This window comes from Rattus norvegicus, chromosome 8 (assembly GCF_036323735.1).
Source record: "Rattus norvegicus strain BN/NHsdMcwi chromosome 8, GRCr8, whole genome shotgun sequence".
NCBI lineage: Eukaryota > Metazoa > Chordata > Mammalia > Rodentia > Muridae > Rattus > Rattus norvegicus.
In genome coordinates, this window is record NC_086026.1 from 44,587,354 (window position 1) to 44,607,957 (window position 20,604).

General features: G+C 40.4%; 1 protein-coding gene across 1 annotated transcript; it reads left to right on the top strand.

Annotated features, from left to right (window-relative positions):
* Positions 1-5,892: 5,892 nt before the first annotated feature.
* On the top strand, positions 5,893-11,470 carry Acrv1 (acrosomal vesicle protein 1). Its single transcript, NM_021747.1, is given in 4 exon segments — positions 5,893-5,963; positions 6,794-7,303; positions 9,100-9,219; positions 11,345-11,470. Coding segments are annotated over 4 exon segments (804 nt in total). The 5' UTR covers positions 5,893-5,914; the 3' UTR covers position 11,470.
* The last annotated feature ends 9,134 nt before the right edge of the window (positions 11,471-20,604 follow it).

Genomic DNA, 20,604 nt, shown 5'->3' on the forward strand with positions numbered 1-20,604 from the left:
TGGATATAGACAACCAAATGAAGAGACAAGGAGCCGTAGATACAAGCATCACCAACAGAATACAAGAGATAGAAGAGAGAATCTCAGGAGCAGAAGATTCCATAGAAATCATTGACTCAACTGTCAAAGATAATGTAAAGCGGAAAAAGCTACTGGTCCAAAACATACAGGAAATCCAGGACTCAAAGAGAAGATGAAACCTAAGGATAATAGGTATAGAAGAGAGTGAAGACTCCCAGCTCAAAGGACCAGTAAATATCTTCAACAAAATCATAGAAGAAAACTTACCTAACCTAAAGAAAGAGATACTCATAAGCATACAAGAAGCCTACAGAACTCTAAATAGATTGGACCAGAAAAGAAACTCCTCCCGTCACATAATAGTCAAAACACCAAATGCACAAAATAAAGAAAGAATATTAAAAGCAGTAAGGGGAAAAAGTCAAGTAACATATAAAGGGAGACCCATCAGAACCACACCAGACTTTTCGCCAGAGACTATGAAAGCCAGAAGATCCTGGACAGATGTCATACAGACCCTAAGAGAACACAAATGCCAGCCCAGGTTACTGTATCCTGCAAAACTCTATTAACATAGATGGAGAAACCAAGATATTCCATGACAAAACCAAATTGACACGATATCTTTCCACAAATCCAGTGCTACAAAGGATAATAAATGGTAAAGCCCAACATAAGGAGGCAAGCTACACCCTAGAAAAAGCATGAAACTAATCGTCTTGGCAACAAAACAAAGAGGAGAAAAGCACACAAACATAACCTGACATCCAAATATGAATATAACAGGAAGCAATAATCACTACTCCTTAATATCTCTCAACATCAATGGTCTCAACTCTCCAATAAAATGACATAGATTAACAAACTGGATACGCAATGAGGACCCTGAATTCTGCTGCCTACAGGAAACACACCTCAGAGACAAAGACAGACAATACCTCCGAGTGAAAGGCTGGAAAACAACTTTCCAAGCAAATGGTCAGAAGAAGCAAGCTGGAGTAGCCATTCTAATATCAAATAAAATCAATTTTCAACTAAAAGTCATCAAAAAAGATAAGGAAGGACACTTCATATTCATCAAAGGAAAAATCCACCAAGATGAACTCTCAATCCTAAATATCTATGCCCCAAATACAAGGGCACCTACATACGTAAAAGAAACCTTACTAAAGCTCAAAACACATATTGCACCTCACACAATAATAGGAGATTTCAACACCCCACTCTCATCAATGGACAGATCATGGAAACAGAAATTAAACAGAGACGTAGACAGACTAAGAGAAGTCATGAACCAAATGGACTTAACAGATATTTATAGAACATTCTATCCTAAAGCAAAAGGATATACATTCTTCTCAACTCCTCATGGTACTTTCTCCAAAATTGACCATATAATTGGTCAAAAAATGGGCCTCAACAAGTACAAAAGGATAGAAATAATCCCATGCATGCTATCAGACCACCACGGCCTAAAGCTGGTCTTCAATAACAATAAGGGAAGAACAAAAGGGAAATAAATGAAAGTTGAACAATGCTCTACTCAACGATAACCTGGTCAAGGAAGAAATAAAAAAAGAAATTAAAGACTTCTTAGAATTTAATGAAAATGAAGGTACAACATACCCAAACTTATGGGACACAATGAAAGCAGTGCTAAGAGGAAAACTCATACCTCTGAGTGCCTGCAGAAAGAAACAGGAGAGAGCATATGTCACCAGCTTGACAGCACACCTAAAAGCTCTAGAACAAAAAGAAGCAAATTCACCCAGGAGGAGTAGGAGGCAGGAAATAATCAAACTCAGAGCTGAAATCAACCAAGTAGAAACAAAAAGAACCATAGAAAGAATCAACAGAACCAAAAGTTGGCTCTTTGAGAAAATCAACAAGATACATAAACCCTTAGCCAAACTAACAAGAGGACACAGAGAGTGTGTCCAAATTAACAAAATCAGAAATGAAAAGGAAGACATAACTACAGAATCAGAGGAAATTTAAAAAATCATCAGATCTTACTACAAAATCCTATATTCAACAAAACTTGAAAATCTGCAGGAAATGGACAATTTCCTAGACAGATACCAGGCACCAAAGTTAAATCAGGAACAGATAAACCAGTTAAACAACCCCATAACTCCTAAGGAAATAGAAGCAGTCATTAAAGGTCTCCCAACCAAAAAGAGCCTAGGTCCAGAGGGGTTTAGTGCAGAATTCTATCAGACCTTCATAGAAGACCTCACACCAATACTATCCAAACTATTCCACAAAATTGAAACAGATGGAGCACTACCGAATTCCTTCTATGAAGCCACAATTACTCTTATACATAAACCACACAAAGACCCAACAAAGAAAGAGAACTTCAGACCAATTTCCCTTATGAATATCGACGCAAAAATACTCAATAAAATTCTAGCAAACCGAATCCAAGAGCACATCAAAACAATCATCCACCATGATCAAGTAGGCTTCATCCCAGGCATGCAGGGATGGTTTAATATATGGAAAACTATCAACGTGATCCATTATATAAACAAACTGAAAGAACAAAACCACATGATCATTTCATTAGATGCTGAGGAAGCATTTAACAAAATTCAACACCCCTTCATGATAAAAGTCCTGGAAAGAATAGGAATTCAAGGCCCATACCTAACCATAGTAAAAGCCATATGCAGCGAACCAGTTGCTAACATTAAACTAAATGGAGAGAAACTTGAAGCAATCCCACTAAAATCAGGGACTAGACAAGGCTGCCCACTCTCTCCCTACTTATTCAATATACTTCTTGAAGTTCTAGCCAGAGCAATCAGACAACAAAAGGAGGTCAAGGGAATACAGATTGGAAAAGAAGAAGTCAAAATATCACTATTTGTAGATGATATGATAGTATATTTAAGTGATCCCAAAAGTTCCACCAGAGAACTACTAAAGCTGATAAACAACTTCAGCAAAGTGGCTGGATATAAAATTAACTCAAATAAATCAGTAGCCTTCCTCTACACAAAAGAGAAACAAGCCGAGAAAGAAATTAGGGAAACGACACCCTTCATACGAGTCCCAAATAATACAAAGTACCTCGGTGTGACTTTAACCAAGCAAGTAAAAGATCTGTACAATAAGAACTTCAAGACTCTGAAGAAAGAAATTGAAGAAGACCGCAGAAGATGGAAAGATCTCCCATGCTCATGGATCGGCAAGATTAATATAGTAAAAATGGCCATTTTACCAAAAGCGATCTACAGATTCAATGCAATCCCCATCAAAATACCAGTCCAATTCTTCAAAGAGTTAGACAGAACAATTTGCAAATTCATCTGGAATAACAAAAAACCCAGGATAGCTAAAACTATCCTCAACAATAAAAGGACTTCTGGGGGAACTCAAGCAGTATTACAGAGCAATAGTGATAAAAACTGCATGGTATTGATACAGAGACAGACAGATAGACCAATGGAACAGAATTAAAGACCCAGAAATGAACCCACACACCTATGGGCACTTGATTTTTGACAAAGGAGCCAAAACCATCCAATGGAAAAAAGATAGCATTTTCAGCAAATGGTGCTGGTTCAACTGGAGGACAGCATGTAGAAGAATGCAGATTGATCCATGCTTATCACCCTGTACAAAGCTTAAGTCCAAGTGGATCAAGGACCTCCACATCAAACCAGATACACTCAAACTAAAAGAAGAAAAAGTGGGGAAGCATCTCAAACACATGAGCACTGGAAAAAATTTCCTGAACAAAACACCAATGGCTTATGCTCTAAGATCAAGAATCAACAAATGGGATCTCATAAAACTGCAAAGATTCTTCTGTAAGGCAAAGGACACTGTGGTTAGGACAAAACGGCAACCAACAGATTGGGAAAAGATCTTTACCAATCCTACAACAGATAAAGGGCTTATATCCAAAATATACAAAGAACTCAAGAAGTTAGACCGCAAGGAGACAAATAACCCTATTAAAAAATGGGGTTCAGAGCTAAACAAAGAATTCACAGCTGAGGAATGCTGAATGGCTGAGAAACACCTATAGAAATGTTCAACATCATTAGTCATAAGGGAAATGCAAATCAAAACAACCCTGAGATTTCACCTCACACCAGTGAGAATTGCTGAGATCAAAAACTCACGTGACAGCAAATGCTGGAGAGGATGTGAAGAAAGAGGAACACTCCTCCATTGTTGGTGGGATTGCAGACTGGTACAACCATTCTGGACATCAGTCTGGAGGTTCCTCAGACAATTGGACATTGAACTACCTGAGGACCCAGCTATACCTCTCTTGGGCATATACCCAAAAGATGCCCCAACATATAACAAAGACACATGCTCCACTATGTTCATAGCAGCCTTATTTATAATAGCCAGAAGCTGGAAAGAACCCAGATGCCCTTCAACAGAGGAATGGATACAGAAAATGTGGTACATCTACACAATGGAATATTACTCAGCTATCAAAAACAATGACTTTATGAAATTCATAGGCAAATGTTTGGAACTGGAAAATATCATCCTGAGAGAGGTAACCCAATCACAGAAAAACACACATGGTATGCACTCATTGGCTATTAGCCCAAATGCTTGAATTACCCTAGATGCATAGAATACATGAAACTCAATAAGGATGATCAAAATGTGAATGCTTCACTCCTTCTTTAAAAGGGGAACAAGAATACCCTTGGCAGGGAATAGAGAGGCAAAGATTAAAACAGAGGCAGAAGGAACACCCATTCAGAGCCTTCCCCACATGTGGCCCATACATATACAGCCACCCAATTAGACAAGATGGATGAAGCAAAGAAGTGCAGGCCGACAGGAGCCGGATGCAGATCTCTCCTGAGAGACACAGCCAGAATACAGCAAATACAGAGGCGAATGCCAGCAGCAAACCACTGAACTGAGAACAGGACCCCCGTTGAAGGAATCAGAGAAAGAACTGGATAGCTTGAAGGGGCTCGAGACCCCATATGAACAACAATGCCAAGCAACCAGAGCATCCAGGGACTAAGCCACTACCTAAAGACTATATATGGACTGACCCTGGACTCTGACCTCATAGGTAGCAATGAATATCCTAGTAAGATCACCAGTGGAAGGGGAAGCCCTTGGACCTGCTAAGACTGAACCCCCAGTGAACGTGATTGTTGGGGGGAGGGCGGCAATGTGGGGAGGATGAGGAGAGGAACACCCATAAAAAAGGGGAGGGGGAGTGAGGGGGATGTTTGCCCGGAAACCGGGAAAGAGAATAACACTCGAAATGTAAATAAGAAATACTCAAGTTAATAAAAAAAAAAAAGAAGAAGAAGAAGGGAGAAAACATATTGCTACAGCCTAGTCAAAGTTGGGGTCGTGGCAGAATGGACACCCAAGAGGACTTCTTTAGTGTGAAGACTCAGCCTATGTCAACTGTAGCACCTTCTGCCCTCCAATCTTAGGACTAACCTCAGTCTGAAGTCAAACCCACTCAGTACTCAGCTAATCTCAGCAGAGATCAGTCTTCCAGAGTACAAACCAGAGCCATGAAGCACTTAGTCAAATGAGAGTAACCAGACCACCACAGCTCACTGTTGACAACCCTCTGAAAAGAAGTGCTGTCTTTTAAACTTTCGGAAAATGTGTGTTCTGGTAACATTTTTTGTTTGTTTTGAAACTACCCCTAACACACTATTCTACACACAGAGAAAATACTTTGACTTGTGGCATTGCCATGGGTTACAGGCCAGCCTTCTTGAACAGGACATAAAAGGTACAACCCATTGTGAGAACACATGGATTGTTTCTCAAGTTCTAGAACTCCCAGAGGCTCTGGTTTGACACTGTTTGCTCAGTTTCTTCTCAGCTCTTGAGTGTGCCACATTAGAGATCTTTCTTTTGCTAAATCAAAATGAAGGAGTTAATCTTACTGGGTCTTTATCTGCTTGGATCTTCCAGAGGTAAGTATCTCTTTAAACAAACACCAGAAGGGGTTTCTTTTAATGTACTTATGCCCTCTTGAAGAAAGGCATGTCTTAGTTACCCAAACCAGCATGACTTAGAATCAAGAGTTAACTAATAAGCAAAAACGTTAAGAACTTCTATACCAACTGATTTCTCCTGGTTATGGATGTTCTAGTTTAACGTTTACCCTACCCAGAGATTAAAGTTTCCTACTGATGAGAAAAACTGAATCCCGTCACCAGTACCAAAAAAAGAACCTAACCTCAATTCAGGCTGGAATTACCGGGTATTAAAAGCTATCTATGCTAAGCACTGTGGCACCTGTAACTCCTACACTCAAGAAGCAGAAGTGGGAGAATGTCTGCAATTTGAAGGGATCCAGGATCTCACAGGCAGACCCTATTGCAAGGAAAGAGGACTATTTGCCTTCTCTCTTCCTATCTCTATTCTTCTTGCCTTTTACCCATAGAGGAATTGGAGGAAGGGTTGGCGGCTGACTTCTGATGACATGAATGACCGTCCTTTGCTTTCTGATTATACCTTTGTCAGGTAGAGACATTCATTTCTTTTCGTGCTTAGGTGAGAGGATCCCACATGTAATTCTTGTGTCTTTAAGTCTTAGTAGTGATCTCCAAACTTATTTAAACACTTCTGTCTTTCTTGGTCTTCTGGAGTAGTTAAATGACCTCTCCCAACATCTAAACTACCTTTAAGTGTATCGTCAAGACCTGCCAGGAAACCCAGCCGTCTTGTCTGGGTCCACAGGAAATCAGTCTTAAAGTCTTTCCTTTATGTTCACCATTCTTGTATTTCTCCTCTATCCTAGGAGCACCACCAGGTCAGCCAGATGAGCTTCTTGACTCTGTAGACCAAGCTTCTGTTCAGCAACTTTCAAGTGAGTATTTCTCACTTGCAAACCCTTCAGATGCCAAAGCTTTATATGAAACTGCTTCAAGTGAGAAGACTCTGAGTGGTCATAGTTCAAGTGAACACGAATCAAGCGAGCATACTGTAACTGAACATTCTGCAGGTGAGCACTCTTCAGGAGAACAGTCTTCAGAGCATATTTCAAGTGAGCACATGTCAGGAGAGCACCTGTCAGAACACACTTCCGGGGAGCATGCTTCTACCGAGCACACTTCCGGGGAGCACACTTCCGGGGAGCACACTTCAAGTGAACAACTTACAACTGAACAGTCCTCAAGTGACCAGTCTTCTGATGTATCTTCAGGCGAACAAGTTTCAGGTGAAAAGCTTGAAGAGGCAGGTGAACAGGTGTCTGGCGAAGACAAAGGAAACGAGGTTATAAGTACACCACTTCCAAGCACGTCTTCAGGTAAGCCACAGTGGAAGGTTATTAGTCTTTGACTAGAGGTTGAGGCCAACCCGGGCTACATAGTTCAACAAGAGCCTAGAAGACACTGTCTCTAATAGAGGAGAAGGAGTGAGAGAGAGAAGCAGGGGATGGGGGAACAAACTCAATCTTTGGGAAGTATTGTAAAAGAATCATTAATGTGTCACAAACAGTTCTGTGAAAGACTCTGTTTCAATCAGGTGGTGGTGGTACACACCTTTAATCCCAGTACTTGGGAAGCAGAGACAGTCAGATCTATGAGTTTGAGGCCAGCCTGGTCTACAGCACTACACAGAGAAACATTATCATTTAAAAAAAAAATTCTTCACAATATCAGAAAGCATTTTTCAGATTTCATTCGGCCCTAAATGTAGCACAACTTACAGAACCCTCTTTTAAGACAAAATGCTACTGCTCTCCAATTCCATGGTTCATAAGTTAGGATCAGCAAGATGACTCAGTGGTAACTGAGTTAAGCTTGACAACCTGAACTCAATACCCAGGGTCCATGTCATAGAACTGACTCCCTCATTGTCCTCTGACCTCTATACATGCTCCCATTCCCAGTAAATAAGAAAAATCTCGTTTGATGTCTCAAATTACTATCAGATACAAATATTTCATTTCACCCAACTTTGTTAATTATCCATCATTTTTAGATGAGTAAAGTCAGGTAAAACTATTATCCCCAATGTCAGTCATATTTCTAGAAAGTAGTAAATTAAAATTAGGTCTGCCCAAAGCTATGTTTCTTGCTAGGGGATTAGCTCTAGAGATAGTATAAGGATGCAGAAGCTTTTCAGAATTTTGTCACTGATCTTCAAGAAAGTCTGAAATGCAAACTGCTTGATGGTTCGTGTCTGTTACTTCAGGGAAGCTGAAGCAGGAGGATTGGTATGACTTTGAGGTCAGACAGGGCTAAATACTCAACTCTAATCTCAAACCAAAAACCCACAAATGTGCGCGCGCACGCACGCACACACACACTCATGGAAGGAAAGAGAAAGACCAAAGGAAGGAGGGAAGGGAAGGAAGAAAGGTGCACTCTTTGCAGGGCTGGCAGCATTCTAACCTTCCAGTATTGCTTGTTTAGTTAAATTGGCCCCATGTGTTTCTTTCTTGGGTCATGAGAAAGTATGACAGGAGTTCAGTTACATAAGTTTTCTGCTACAGAGTAAACCATGACAGAAGAATATGTACTTATGCTTTCAAGAAGCCAATGAATATAGACTAGAGTAAAAGTCACTCAGATAAATTTAGTATTCATTACCAATAAGAGAGAAGGTATTCCCTGATTCAGAAAAGAAACATGACAGTCCAGACTTTTTTTTTAAGATTTATTATATACAAATACACTGTAGCTGTCTTCAGACACACCAGAAGAGGGCATCAGATCCCATTACAGATGGTTGTGAGCCACCATGTGGTTGCTGGGATTTGAACTCAGGATCTCTAGAAGAGCAGTCAGTGCTCTTAACCACTGAGCCATCTGTCCAGCCTGGTAGTCCAGATTTATAATCCCATCACTGGACAACAGACCTTCAATAAACCAAAAGGTGAAGAGGAAGTTAAAAAAAAGGGGGGGAGAGGGACTGGGGTTGTAGCTCAGTGGCAGAATACTTGCCTGGTATACCCAAAGTCCTAGAGGTTCAATCCCCAGTACTGTCAAAAGAACTAAGAAATGGTGCTCTTTTTTTCTTACAACCTCCCCTCCTCATATGTGTAACTCCACTAAGTAGTCTGTCTGGAAATGTCATCATGCTTTTTTCAAATTTTAGGTGGGATAATAAATTGCCACACATGTGCTTATATGAATGAAGATGCAAAATGTCTCCGTGGAGAAGGAATATGCACCACTCAAAATTCCCAGCAGTGCATGTTAAAGAAGATCTATGAAGGTAGTAGAAACTTCCTGGGATAAACTCGCCAGAGAGCACATCAATCCTCTTGTAAATGAAAATGGGGGTAGGGGACAGTAGGAATCAATGAACTTGGGGAATCAGGAAAATTTCACTTCTTCAAGCTCTGAGCTCTCAAGTTGTTCCTTAAACTACTCATACACTGACTCAGAACTGTCTAGTGTGTTCATGATTGCATTTTCCTAGGATACAGCACAGTGGTAGGCATCTAGTAGACACTGAATAAACCAATCAGCAACTGTCTACAAACTGTGTGCACAGGGCAGCAAACCCGAGTGCATAGTCTCAGATCTCTCAACCCTGTGCTTAGTATTCCATCTCCAAAACAAGGGCTCTGGCTACTTCCATTCCATGAACCATACTGCCAGGCTCTGCTTTGTCCAACCCCTAGACAGAAATATTTTCCCTATATTTCTATAACTGTACATTTAACCACTTCTGAACAAACATAAACAATACCTACCACACGCCTTACAGACAGAGGCATCAAAAACACAGTGTACAGGAAGACTGCAGAACATAAGAAATATTACAGAGAAAACTGGTGAGGTGATACGTCTCTCCTCAGTACTTGGGAGGCTGGAGTAGGAGAATTAACCTGGGCTATATAGCAAGACCATGTCTAAAGAGAAGAAAACAGAGGCAAAGCGCATGAATGCTGAAATTCCCAGGGAAAGGAAAACAGGTAAGTCTGGAAAGGAAAGGGTATACAGAAAGAGCATGTAAAATCCAGTTATACTGAGTTGGGAATCACCTGAGCAGCTTTTAAAACTACTGACACTCAGGAATGGTCAGGACGGCTTGGTGAGCAAAGGTACCTATCGTGATTCTATCTTCCTTTTAAATTTTTTTTTTTTTTAATTTCAAGTTTTCCTTTCCTAGTCCCAGCTCCTGGAATGACTCTGAGACTATATACTAAGTGCCTAGGCCATAAACTTTGGCTCATTCCCTGACTAGCTCTTGACTTATTTAACCATTTAATCTATTCTATGTCTACCACTTGGTTAGTATCTCTCCTCCAGTCCCGGCCTTTTTTACCTCAGTGTCTACCCAAGTCCCTCGACCTCCTGGATTACCTGTCCTCTAGGTTCATCTCCCATCCTGTCTCTGTCTCATCTCCCATGGCACTCTACTCTTATCCTACTGACCTGAGTTAGTGTGCAGCAACCCACACAGCAAGAGAGGACCAACCCTTACAAGTTGTCTTCTAACCTTCATATGTACATGGCCACGCACAGAATGTGAAAAAAAAATACCAAAAACATAAAAATCCTAATGCTAAGTTTGCGCCAGTGAAATTCCAGAAATAAAGAGAACTTCTGATTTAGTCATACAAAGACGTCCCCAAAACAAACACAAAGTCAAAGTCAGAAATAAGAAAATGTAGACAGGAATCACAGTGAAATTCTTTTGGGTTTGGCAAGTCGAGGAATGAAGAAAATAAATGTTGACTGGCCAAAGCAGGGTCACCCAAAAGAAGTTAGGAAAGCAAGAAAGCACAGGGAGGATGGTAGAGCTCCATTTAGGATAGAAAAAAAATTAGTTGTTAGCATATCTGCATGAAGGTGATCACTGAAGTGGAAAGGGAATTTGACTTAGGTCAGTAGAAATAACTGGACTCAGAAATAGAAGACAGAAGAATCAGGGGAAATCTTGAGAGAAAAGTATCAAGAAACAGTAGACTGTCTCAAGTTCATGCAGAAGGAAAAAAAAAACATGGAAAGGAGCTATGGAATTTGATTAATAATATTTTTCTAGTGCATCTTTGAAAGAGAAAAAAGAGTTTCACTCCTGAGTTACCTGAGGCTAAGCTGTGAATGAGACGGATGCTAAGGAGGCTAGCCAGCTCGCTAGAGATTTGTAGGGGAGGGTAAAGGCAGGAGAGTAGCATGGTCAAGTGAAAATGTTGAACTTGGTGAGATTTCACCATTACAAGAAGAAAATGAAGCCATACATAAACAAGAGGGGTGGGTAGAGAAATCAGAAGAAGGCGATAAAAAAATAGACAGAGAGAAGCCCTAGTCATCCCTGCATGGGAACACAGGGGGCCATGGATAAAGGATAAGTTGGAAGCTTTCCGCTACTGCTAGTCTATTTCTTTCAGGTGGAAAGCTCCAGTTCATGGTTCAAGGGTGTGAGAACATGTGCCCATCTATGAACCTCTTCTCTCATGGAACAAGAATGCAAATTATGTGCTGTCGTCATGAAGCTCTCTGCAACAAGGCCTAGAAGCCTGTGCCCTACTTCCTGCTCTGGCTCAGGCAGATTCACCACTCTACTTGGCTCAATTTATATTCAACTTCAACAACTAATCACCAGATAAGAAGCTCAACCCTAATCTTTATTAATACCCCACTGCCCATGTCCTCTGCCTTACTTTGCTCCCAACCTTCCCCAGATGTTCTTTTTTGCAATAAATTGCTATTAAAGAACAGGCTTCGGTCAGATTGTTTTTCATTAGTCTAGTTGCAAAGCTATTGTTTCTGTTCATGACCAAAGTGAATGCTGGGCACAATCATCTGTGGAAGTTGAAGGGGTCTCTTAGAGTGGCTACAACAGAGAATACAAATTAATCTTTCAGTGACACTAACAATATTGCAGGGTTGTCTCCCACACCCTTCTACTTACAGTACTCAAGACTTAGCACTTTGTTTTTGAGCTCAGTCTTCTAGTCTACTTTCAACATAATAAGAACAAAAGGCTGTAAAAAAAAAAAATTTTTTTTTAATTTCAAGTTTTCCTTTCCTAGCCCCAGCTCCTGGAATGACTCTGAGACTATATATTAAGTGCCTAGGCCATAAACTTTGGCTCATTCCCTGACTAGCTCTTGACTTATTTAACCATTTAATCTATTCTATGTCTACCACCTGGTTAGTTATCTCTCCTCCAGTCCCGGCCTTTTTTACCTCAGTGTCTACCCAAGTCCCTCGACCTCCTGGATTACCTGTCTTCTAGGTTCATCTCCCATCTTGTCTCTGTCTCATCTCCCATGGCACTCTACTCTTATCTGTTACCATTTCCCAAAATCCTCTCTCTTCCTGCCAATGTCCACCTACTTCCTGCCTCAGCTCATTGGCCATCAGCTTCTTTATTGACGGGTGGTGCTTATAAGAGATTCTCTCTACATCTACCCCTTTTAGTCCTATAGAAGGCTCTTTCTTTTACATCAATAAATTATATTCAGTATTAACAATTATAAAAACCATCAGGTAAAAATTCCTTTCACAATGTCTAGTCCATCAGTATTTGGCAACCTTGGAGAAAGTGCTCTATTATCTATCCTGTCTTAGTGAGTTAGAGTTCTATACTTAAATCACTTTTTAGCATAACTTGTATAGACCTTATATATAACACAGCTCTAAATCCTGAACAAGTTAATTGTGAGACTAGTCTTCAAACCCCATAATAGACCTGAGAAGGAATAAATATTACTTGAGTACAGACCAAGCAGCTTCTGGAACTATTGAAATGACAGAGGTTGCTGGCTGCCTGGACAGAAGGCCACAAATTACCTCTACACTGTTGGAGCATTCATCTTCAGCCTTCTGGCCCAATATATGACAAATGTTTATGAAGGACGTGCCTACCTTGCCATTGCAAAGCGCAGTAATTGACTTTCCTGCATCTCGTTTGTCCATTTTCGGTAGTATTCTGTCTGTAATTGAAGCAAGGCATTTTCTTGCCAAGTGGCTAGTTTATCACACCTGAAGCAAACTCCATAAGAAGGTTCTTTGACGCCCTTCATCTTTATTGAAGTAGAATGGGGGTGCTGTCAGGAGCGGATCTGTCTCCTTGTCAAAAAAGATCATTCAATAACAAAACAAATTTAAATGTCATTCTGTAGATATCTGAGGTTGTTTTAAGATGACCTATAGTATATTTACATTGTTTAATTTACTATCTATTCAATTTTTTTTAAATTCTGTAATAAACTAGGCTCTAACATGACCATGAGTTTATTTGACTACTTACTTGCATTTCTTATTTATCCTAAACTGTCTGTAATAGCAGATTTTAAATGGAATAGAACTTAACATTCCATTTTTTAAGAATTACATAGATTATACCTTACTTGATAAGTATATTGTAACCAACTATAACCTCAATTTTTTATCAATATACCAAGATTTATACCAATGTATAAGAGTAGGTTTAATAAACTACCCTATATATCTATATTATTCTTTCCCCCCTTTTTTCCTTTTATCTCCACTCCCCATTTTCTCCCTCATATTAGATAGGAGAAAGGGATAAAGGGAAGAGAGAAATCCCCGAGTCTAACCTTTCTATTTTGTTTCCTCCTTGATCCAAGACCAATTTGTTATCACCGCCTTAAATGACAACATCGAACTACCAAACTCCCACCTCCTGGTAATAGGGCATAGTTCTCTTAAAAGTGTTTCCTATTGATGTGGGGTGTTTTTCTTTTGGAGGTCCCAAGAAATTTGGGATATTGGTCAGATTTAAGAAAGCTAGCTATAGGGCTAGAGAGATGGCTCCAGAGGTCCTGAGTTCAATTCTCAGCAACCACATGGTAGCTCACGACCATCTGTAATGGGCATCTGATGCCCTCTTCTGGTGTGTCTGAAGACAGTCGACAGTATACCCACATACCTCAAAGAAAGAAATCTTAAGAAAGCTAGCTATCTTGTTCTTGTGCAGTCTCTGCATGCTGAGAAAGTTCAGGCTTAAAGTCCTGACTGGATCAGTTTATAAGGCTGGACAAATTGAGGTCATCTGAGGTCAGCAGCTTTCTTTAAAGTTATCCTGGAAACAAGTTCTGATGAAACAGTGTGAGGTAGGATCAGGCATGATGATGGAACAATACATGTCTTAGTATCACAGCATCCCGTAGGGGGAGTCTTGTCAGAGCTGGGTTTTGGTTGATTGTTTCTGAGAACATTTAAGTTTTCAGAGGTAACACACATTTCTGCATTAACACATATATAGAACATGCAGTGTGCACAATTTAGCTAAAGATGATTCTTTGCTCTCTAAGCAGGCATCTTTCTTTTGAAAGTTAGTTTGGACTCCATAACCAAACTTAATTTAAATGTCTGTCTATGCCAGTTGAAAGGATAGCATGAAAAACCTTGAGTATTCTTGAGCCGGCAAGACATACTGGCTATGCTTAGCTTAAGATCTGGACTGGTGACAGTTTCATGTCTCAACCAGTCTCAAAGCTCTTCAATGTAGGGGATCAGTGTATACTTTACCTTTCTTGTTCTTTTTTTCTTTTTCTTTCCTACTTCTAAAGTCTACCAATTGGTTAATTACCTCTCCTTCAGTCCTGGCCCACTTCTTCATCTCCTCAGTGAGTTCCTCTACCTACTGGTTTATGTCAGTTTCCTCAGCTCTCCAAGTTCCTCTACTGACTGGTTTACCTGTCTCCCCACGTGTCCCTCATCTCATCCCCCATGGCTCTCTTCTTTTTCCCAGAATCCTTTTTCTTTTTGCCAATGTCCCGCCTATGTCTGCCTCAGCTCATTGGCCACCAGTTTTTTATTGACAGGTGATGCTTATAAGAGAGTCGTCTCTCTACAATATACTCTTTTCCATTTAAGCGATGCATAATGCTGAAACCATTTTCAGAGGATCATGTACTCCGCCATGAGGATCAGGTTAACACGGAACAGTCCTTCCACCTCAGGGTGCTTTCACGTATACAGTTGTTCCTTCCCTCAGGAAAGCCAGAAGGGTGGTTAACAAAAGGTGGCACCGCCCTTACTATACAAATAAGGAAATAAAACTTTATTTATTTATTTATTTTCCACGTTATTACAAATTGACTACGGTTACAAAGCTAGTGAAGCTAGACTCCAAAATCAAATATGCATGACTTTAAAGTAAGTCTTCATCCCAACATCCTGGTTTTTTTTTTTTTTTAAGACCAAAAATCACTTCTCTCTTCCTATTCCCTTCTATCTCCTTTCAGTCATCACTTCCACATGTTTGGAGGCTCAAGATCAGCTGCTAGTCTGAATGCAAGTTCCAAAGCAACAGGCTTTAACCTCAATAAAACAATTACCACTTTTTAAATCTTTGGTATCATGACTAATATTATTCTGGATATCTTAACTCTGTTGTTCAGGCTAACCTAAAACTCACTATGTAGCTTCAGGCTGGTCTCAAATTTGCAGCAATTCTCCTAGCTCAGTCTCCCATGTGCTGGGATCACATCTATGAGCTACCATGCATAGCTTGGTATGCTTAAGAACTCCAGTACATCATAAAACAGTCAGTCATAGAACATGTAAACACACACATACAGGCACATGCACACACACACACAGAGACACACATACACAAACACACATGCATGCACACATGCACATAAATGCACACGCAAATGGCCCTTCCAAAAGCCATCTGATAACAGGTTTCACTGACAACAAATTTAAGCTGAAAAGAAATAAAATTCATCTTCAAATTTCTGAATGAAACTTTTGAATATATAATTCTATCTTTAGATCCAATGGAATTAAAAATCATGGCCAAAAACTAAAATGTCAATTTCTCAACTTGGCATGTGGTTTACAGAGGAGCAAGTTTAACACTGGTTAACAGTGTTGATATAACCGGTTTCTTTGAAGAAAGGATAAAGATCTACTAGCTATAGGCATTGGAAAATAAAAACGCAAATGTGTTATTAAAAGCTAAAAGTTCTGGTTTTCACCTATGGAAAACTAACCCACCACAATTACATACATTATGTACTCAATCATAAAAAACAGAAATTAAAAAGCTTCAAAATTCTCAAGTCACGAGGAAAAAAAAAAAAACAAACCAGCACGAAGTGAGATAAGTGGGCTCTTGCCTGGTTAACATTTAACCCATGGATTACAGGATGGCGAAATTCCACAGTGTCACTGGTCAGATGCTTCAGGGTATTGACTAGCGCTGATCAAGTAACTGTAAAACAGGGACAAACTCCTGGGGCAGAAAAGAACCACAGGAGATAAACTCAAGTGAGGTTCTACTCTGACCAACTCTTGGCTGATCAGAATTTCAAGACGCCCGATAGCTATAGTATCTGAAAGCTGAAAGAACAGAACTGAGGGGTCTGCTGTGTAGTGCAAGCCCTCCATTTCCCACTGAAGCAAAACCCAGTGCTCTTCACAGGGATGCATGGGGCCCAGAATCTACAATTCACCATCTACGACACAGAACTTTTTAGATGTAGGAAAGTCAAGGAACTATATACCGGTAGCCACGGGAGAAAAGACAGACATCAATAGGCATATTCATAAATGGAAAGGGAAAAAAAATTTAGACTAAAACTAAACAAAATGCTGAGTACAATAAATGGAAACAGTTATCATGGGATGATTTTAACAGAGTGCTAGAGGCCACATAAGACATCACTTAAGGTAAAGATAAATATAAGTATCCACTTGGAAGAAAGGAACAAAGCCTCAACAATTAATACATTGTTACCAAACATTTAGCACTTAAATAACAGCTAGAATTTGTCCACATTGGATGAAGAACAAACTTACAGGTCTATAGCCAGATAATAAAAACTAAAGACAGATAATAGTCAAACTACTTAGAAAGAGAATAAAATATAAATGTTGGCATCAATGGCTTTTGCTCCACCCATACTTAGGAATATTTGCAACCTCCTAACTCTTCCAGGGCCTGCTGACAGACAACTCTATTTCTCCTAACAAGAGCTCACTCGGCGGAAAACAAAACTGCTGGAACCTCAAATTGGGAAAAACCATGAGAAGCAATGAGCAAAACGACAAAAGGAACTAACAGACAGGGGACTACCTGGACATGAAGTTATGACTATAGGAATACAACAAAATATGTAAACTCCAGCTTGGCATGATAGAAAGAAATACTTGTAATCCTAATACTTGGGAGATGGAATTAAGCCCATCAAGAATTCTAGGTCAACCTAGGCTACAAGTGCAGATATCTTTGGAGCCTATGAAGTGTTTGCCCCTCAAGCATGAGGACCCATGGAAAGAATGCCAGGTCCATGTGTGCTTGCAACCCTCTCACATGAACACATAGAAGCATACACACACATTGGAACAGATAAGCAAAGCAAGCAGCTATACACACAGAGGAACTGAGAAAAGGGACCTGAAGGCAAGACAAATAATGAAAGACCAGAGAAGACACTAATCCTTCATACCAGCTTGATCCCAAGGCTCAAAACATGCCTTGCTGTTATGATGTGCACAAAGCAAGTTTAATAGTAGTGTTTGTTTTTTGAGGAAAAAAAATTTTAAGGACTTTATATTATAGTAGGGCCCATGGAAAGAATGTCCAGTGTAGGTGCTGGGAACTGGATCTGCATGCTCTGTGAGAGCAGCAAGAGCTCTGAACCACTGAACCCTATCTCCAGGCCCCAAGTGCCAGACTTTCAACAAAACGATTGTAAGACATGCAAAGAAAGAAGAAAACTGTACTGAACGATCCCTAAAGAAACACTTTAAATCTAGGATCTCACAGGTGTTCAAAGAACAACAGGTCTCAACCAAAGACCTGAGAGTAATCAGGAACACAATATGTAAACGAACAGTACCTATGCTAGAGAACTAAAGAGCAGATTTAAACTAAGAATCAGCCATTTTTTCCTTTGGTTCTGGGGGGGTTCAATCTAAGGCCCCAGTCATGCAGCAAGTCAGATGTTCTAGCATTCCTAACATGCTGAAGACAGGGCACTTACAATTGAATTTAAGGAATAAGAAGGGAGGGGAGCCTGACATAAACAATTTAATTGGATTTAAATAACACTATCACACAGTCAGTATTATGGGACCCCACAAGTGACTAAAGGGATAGGAAGAGACTAGTTAAATGAGATTCTTCTAAATCAGAAGACAGACATGGATCTGCAAACACAGGGAACACAATGAACTCTCAGGATGGTTAAGACTGAGACCCATGTACTGTCACAAAAATATCAAAAACTAAAGATGAAAAAGGAATCTTGAAAGAATCAAAGCGATTTGCTTCAGAGACAAGATCCTAATATGATTGTCAGTTAGCTAGGGGCACTGGTACACACTGGTAACCCTGGCATTGGGAAGATGAGGCAGAAGAGTTATGGGTTTAATGTGGGCCTGGACTATCCGTGAGGACCAGGTCACCCTGGGCTTAGTGCCGCTGTATCAAAAACAAGTATTTTTTAAAAAGATTATCAGTTAATTTCTCAGCAGAACCTTTGTAAGCTAAAAGGCAGTGAGGTGTTACGAAGGCAAAATTAAGATTCACAGACAATGGGCTAAAGGAGCTGATTATAACTCCTCCTGCTTTGTGAGAAATGCTGAAGATGGCTGAGGTGGAAACTTGGGAGTTCCTATGGAAAGTCAGTTATGTCACATGATGTTTTCCTGGGGTACACAAGAGGAAGAATATCTTGCTAAAGCAGACTCAGGAAAGAATGCTTTCCTGAAGCAGACACAGGTGAAAGGATGTGTGATGAAGGAGAATAAATACGACCCCCTTCTTGCTGCTTCTGCAGCCTCAGGCCAGCTGGCAAGCCTGGCCGTATCTTCAGGATTGAAGTACAGCTGCTGGTTCGTGTGTGGTGTCTGCCGGCCGAGAGGACTGAACTGGAGCTATTTGGTGTTTGCTATCGGGCTGAACTACTGACAAAGAAGATCAAGCTCACTCCCAAAGAACTATTGCTAAAGAGGCCCACTTCCCCCACATCTGATAACTTTTCTCTTCCTCCACCTCTGGCAGGGGGTGAGCAAGAGGAGAGGTGGACTCTTATTACAATGGCTATGAAAAAGTTATGCCTACAGATTGCTCTTCAATTTGAGATGACAGGATGCTAGAGAGCAGTAAAACACACACACACACACACACACACACACACACACACACACACACACACACACGATATAAATACCTCTGAAATCCTAGCTTAAAGACCTGGATCAATAATAAAGTGCTTGTATGACTTGAATGTGGCCCTAGGTTGGATCCCCAGCAACAAAAGCAGCAACAAATGTAACAACTATGTAAAAGCCATGTATGTGGAAGATGTAGATGATCTGCCACGCCAAGTAAAAGCAGGCATGGTACCATCTGTCTGTAATCCCAGCACTTAGGAGGGAGAGGCAGGAAGATGAAGAATTTAAAACTGTGCATTTATGGACACCAAGTTAAAGGCCAGCCTAGACTTCATGAAACCCTGCTTTAAAAAAGAAAAAAGAAAAAAAGAAAAAGAAAAATATAAGGCATAACCCAGATGCCCTTCAACAGAGGAATGGATACAGAAAATGTGGTACACCTACACAATGGAATATTACTCAGCTATCAAAAACAATGACTTTATGAAATTCATAGGCAAATGGTTGGAACTGGAAAATATCATCCTGAGTGAGGTAACCCAATCACAGAAGAACACACATGGTATGCACTCATTGATAAGTGGCTATTAGCCCAAATGCTTGAATTACCCTAGATGCCTAGAACACATGAAACTCAAGACAGATGATCAAAATGTGAATGCTTCACTCCTTCTTTAAAAGGGGAACAAGAATACCTTTGGCAGGGAATAGAGAGGCAAAGATTAAAACAGAGACAGAAGAAACACCCATTCAGAACCTGCCCCACATGTGGCCCATGCATATACAGCCACCCAATTAGACAAGATGGATGAAGCAAAAAAGTGCAGGCCGACAGGAACCGGATATAGATCTCTCCTTAGAGACACAGCCAGAATACAGCAAATACAGAGGCGAATGCCAACAGTAAACCACTGAACTGAGAACAGGACCCCCGTTGAAGGAATCAGAGAAAGAACTGGAAGAGCTTGAAGGGGCTCGAGACCCCATATGAACAACAATGCCAAGCAACCAGAGCATCCAGGGACTAAGCCACTACCTAAAGACTATACATGGACTGACCCTGGACTCTGACCTCATAGGTAGCAATGAATATCCTAGTAAGAGCACCAGTGGAAGGGGAAGCCCTGTGTCCTGCTAAGACTGAACCCCCAGTGAATGTGATTGTTGGGTGGAGGGCGGCAATGGGGGGGAGGATTAGGAAGGGAACACCCATATAGAATGGGAGGGGGAGGGGTTGGGGGATATTGGCCTGGAAACCGGGAAAGGGAATAACATTTGAAATATAAATAAGAAATACCCAATTTAATAAAGATGGAAAAATAAAGAAAAAAAGAAAACAAAAAAAAATAAGGCATAGATTTACTGTAGTGTGTGTACAACCTTTAAAGATGCAGTTTTTGGTGTTAATAAAATTACATAGGAAGGACAACACAGCTGTAAATTTAGTTGTCCTGTCAAAGTCAAGTTGGGCTAGGCACGCTATGTAATCCCAGTATTTGGGAGATGCAGGCAAGGAGGAAAAGAAACAGCCTGAGCTAGATAA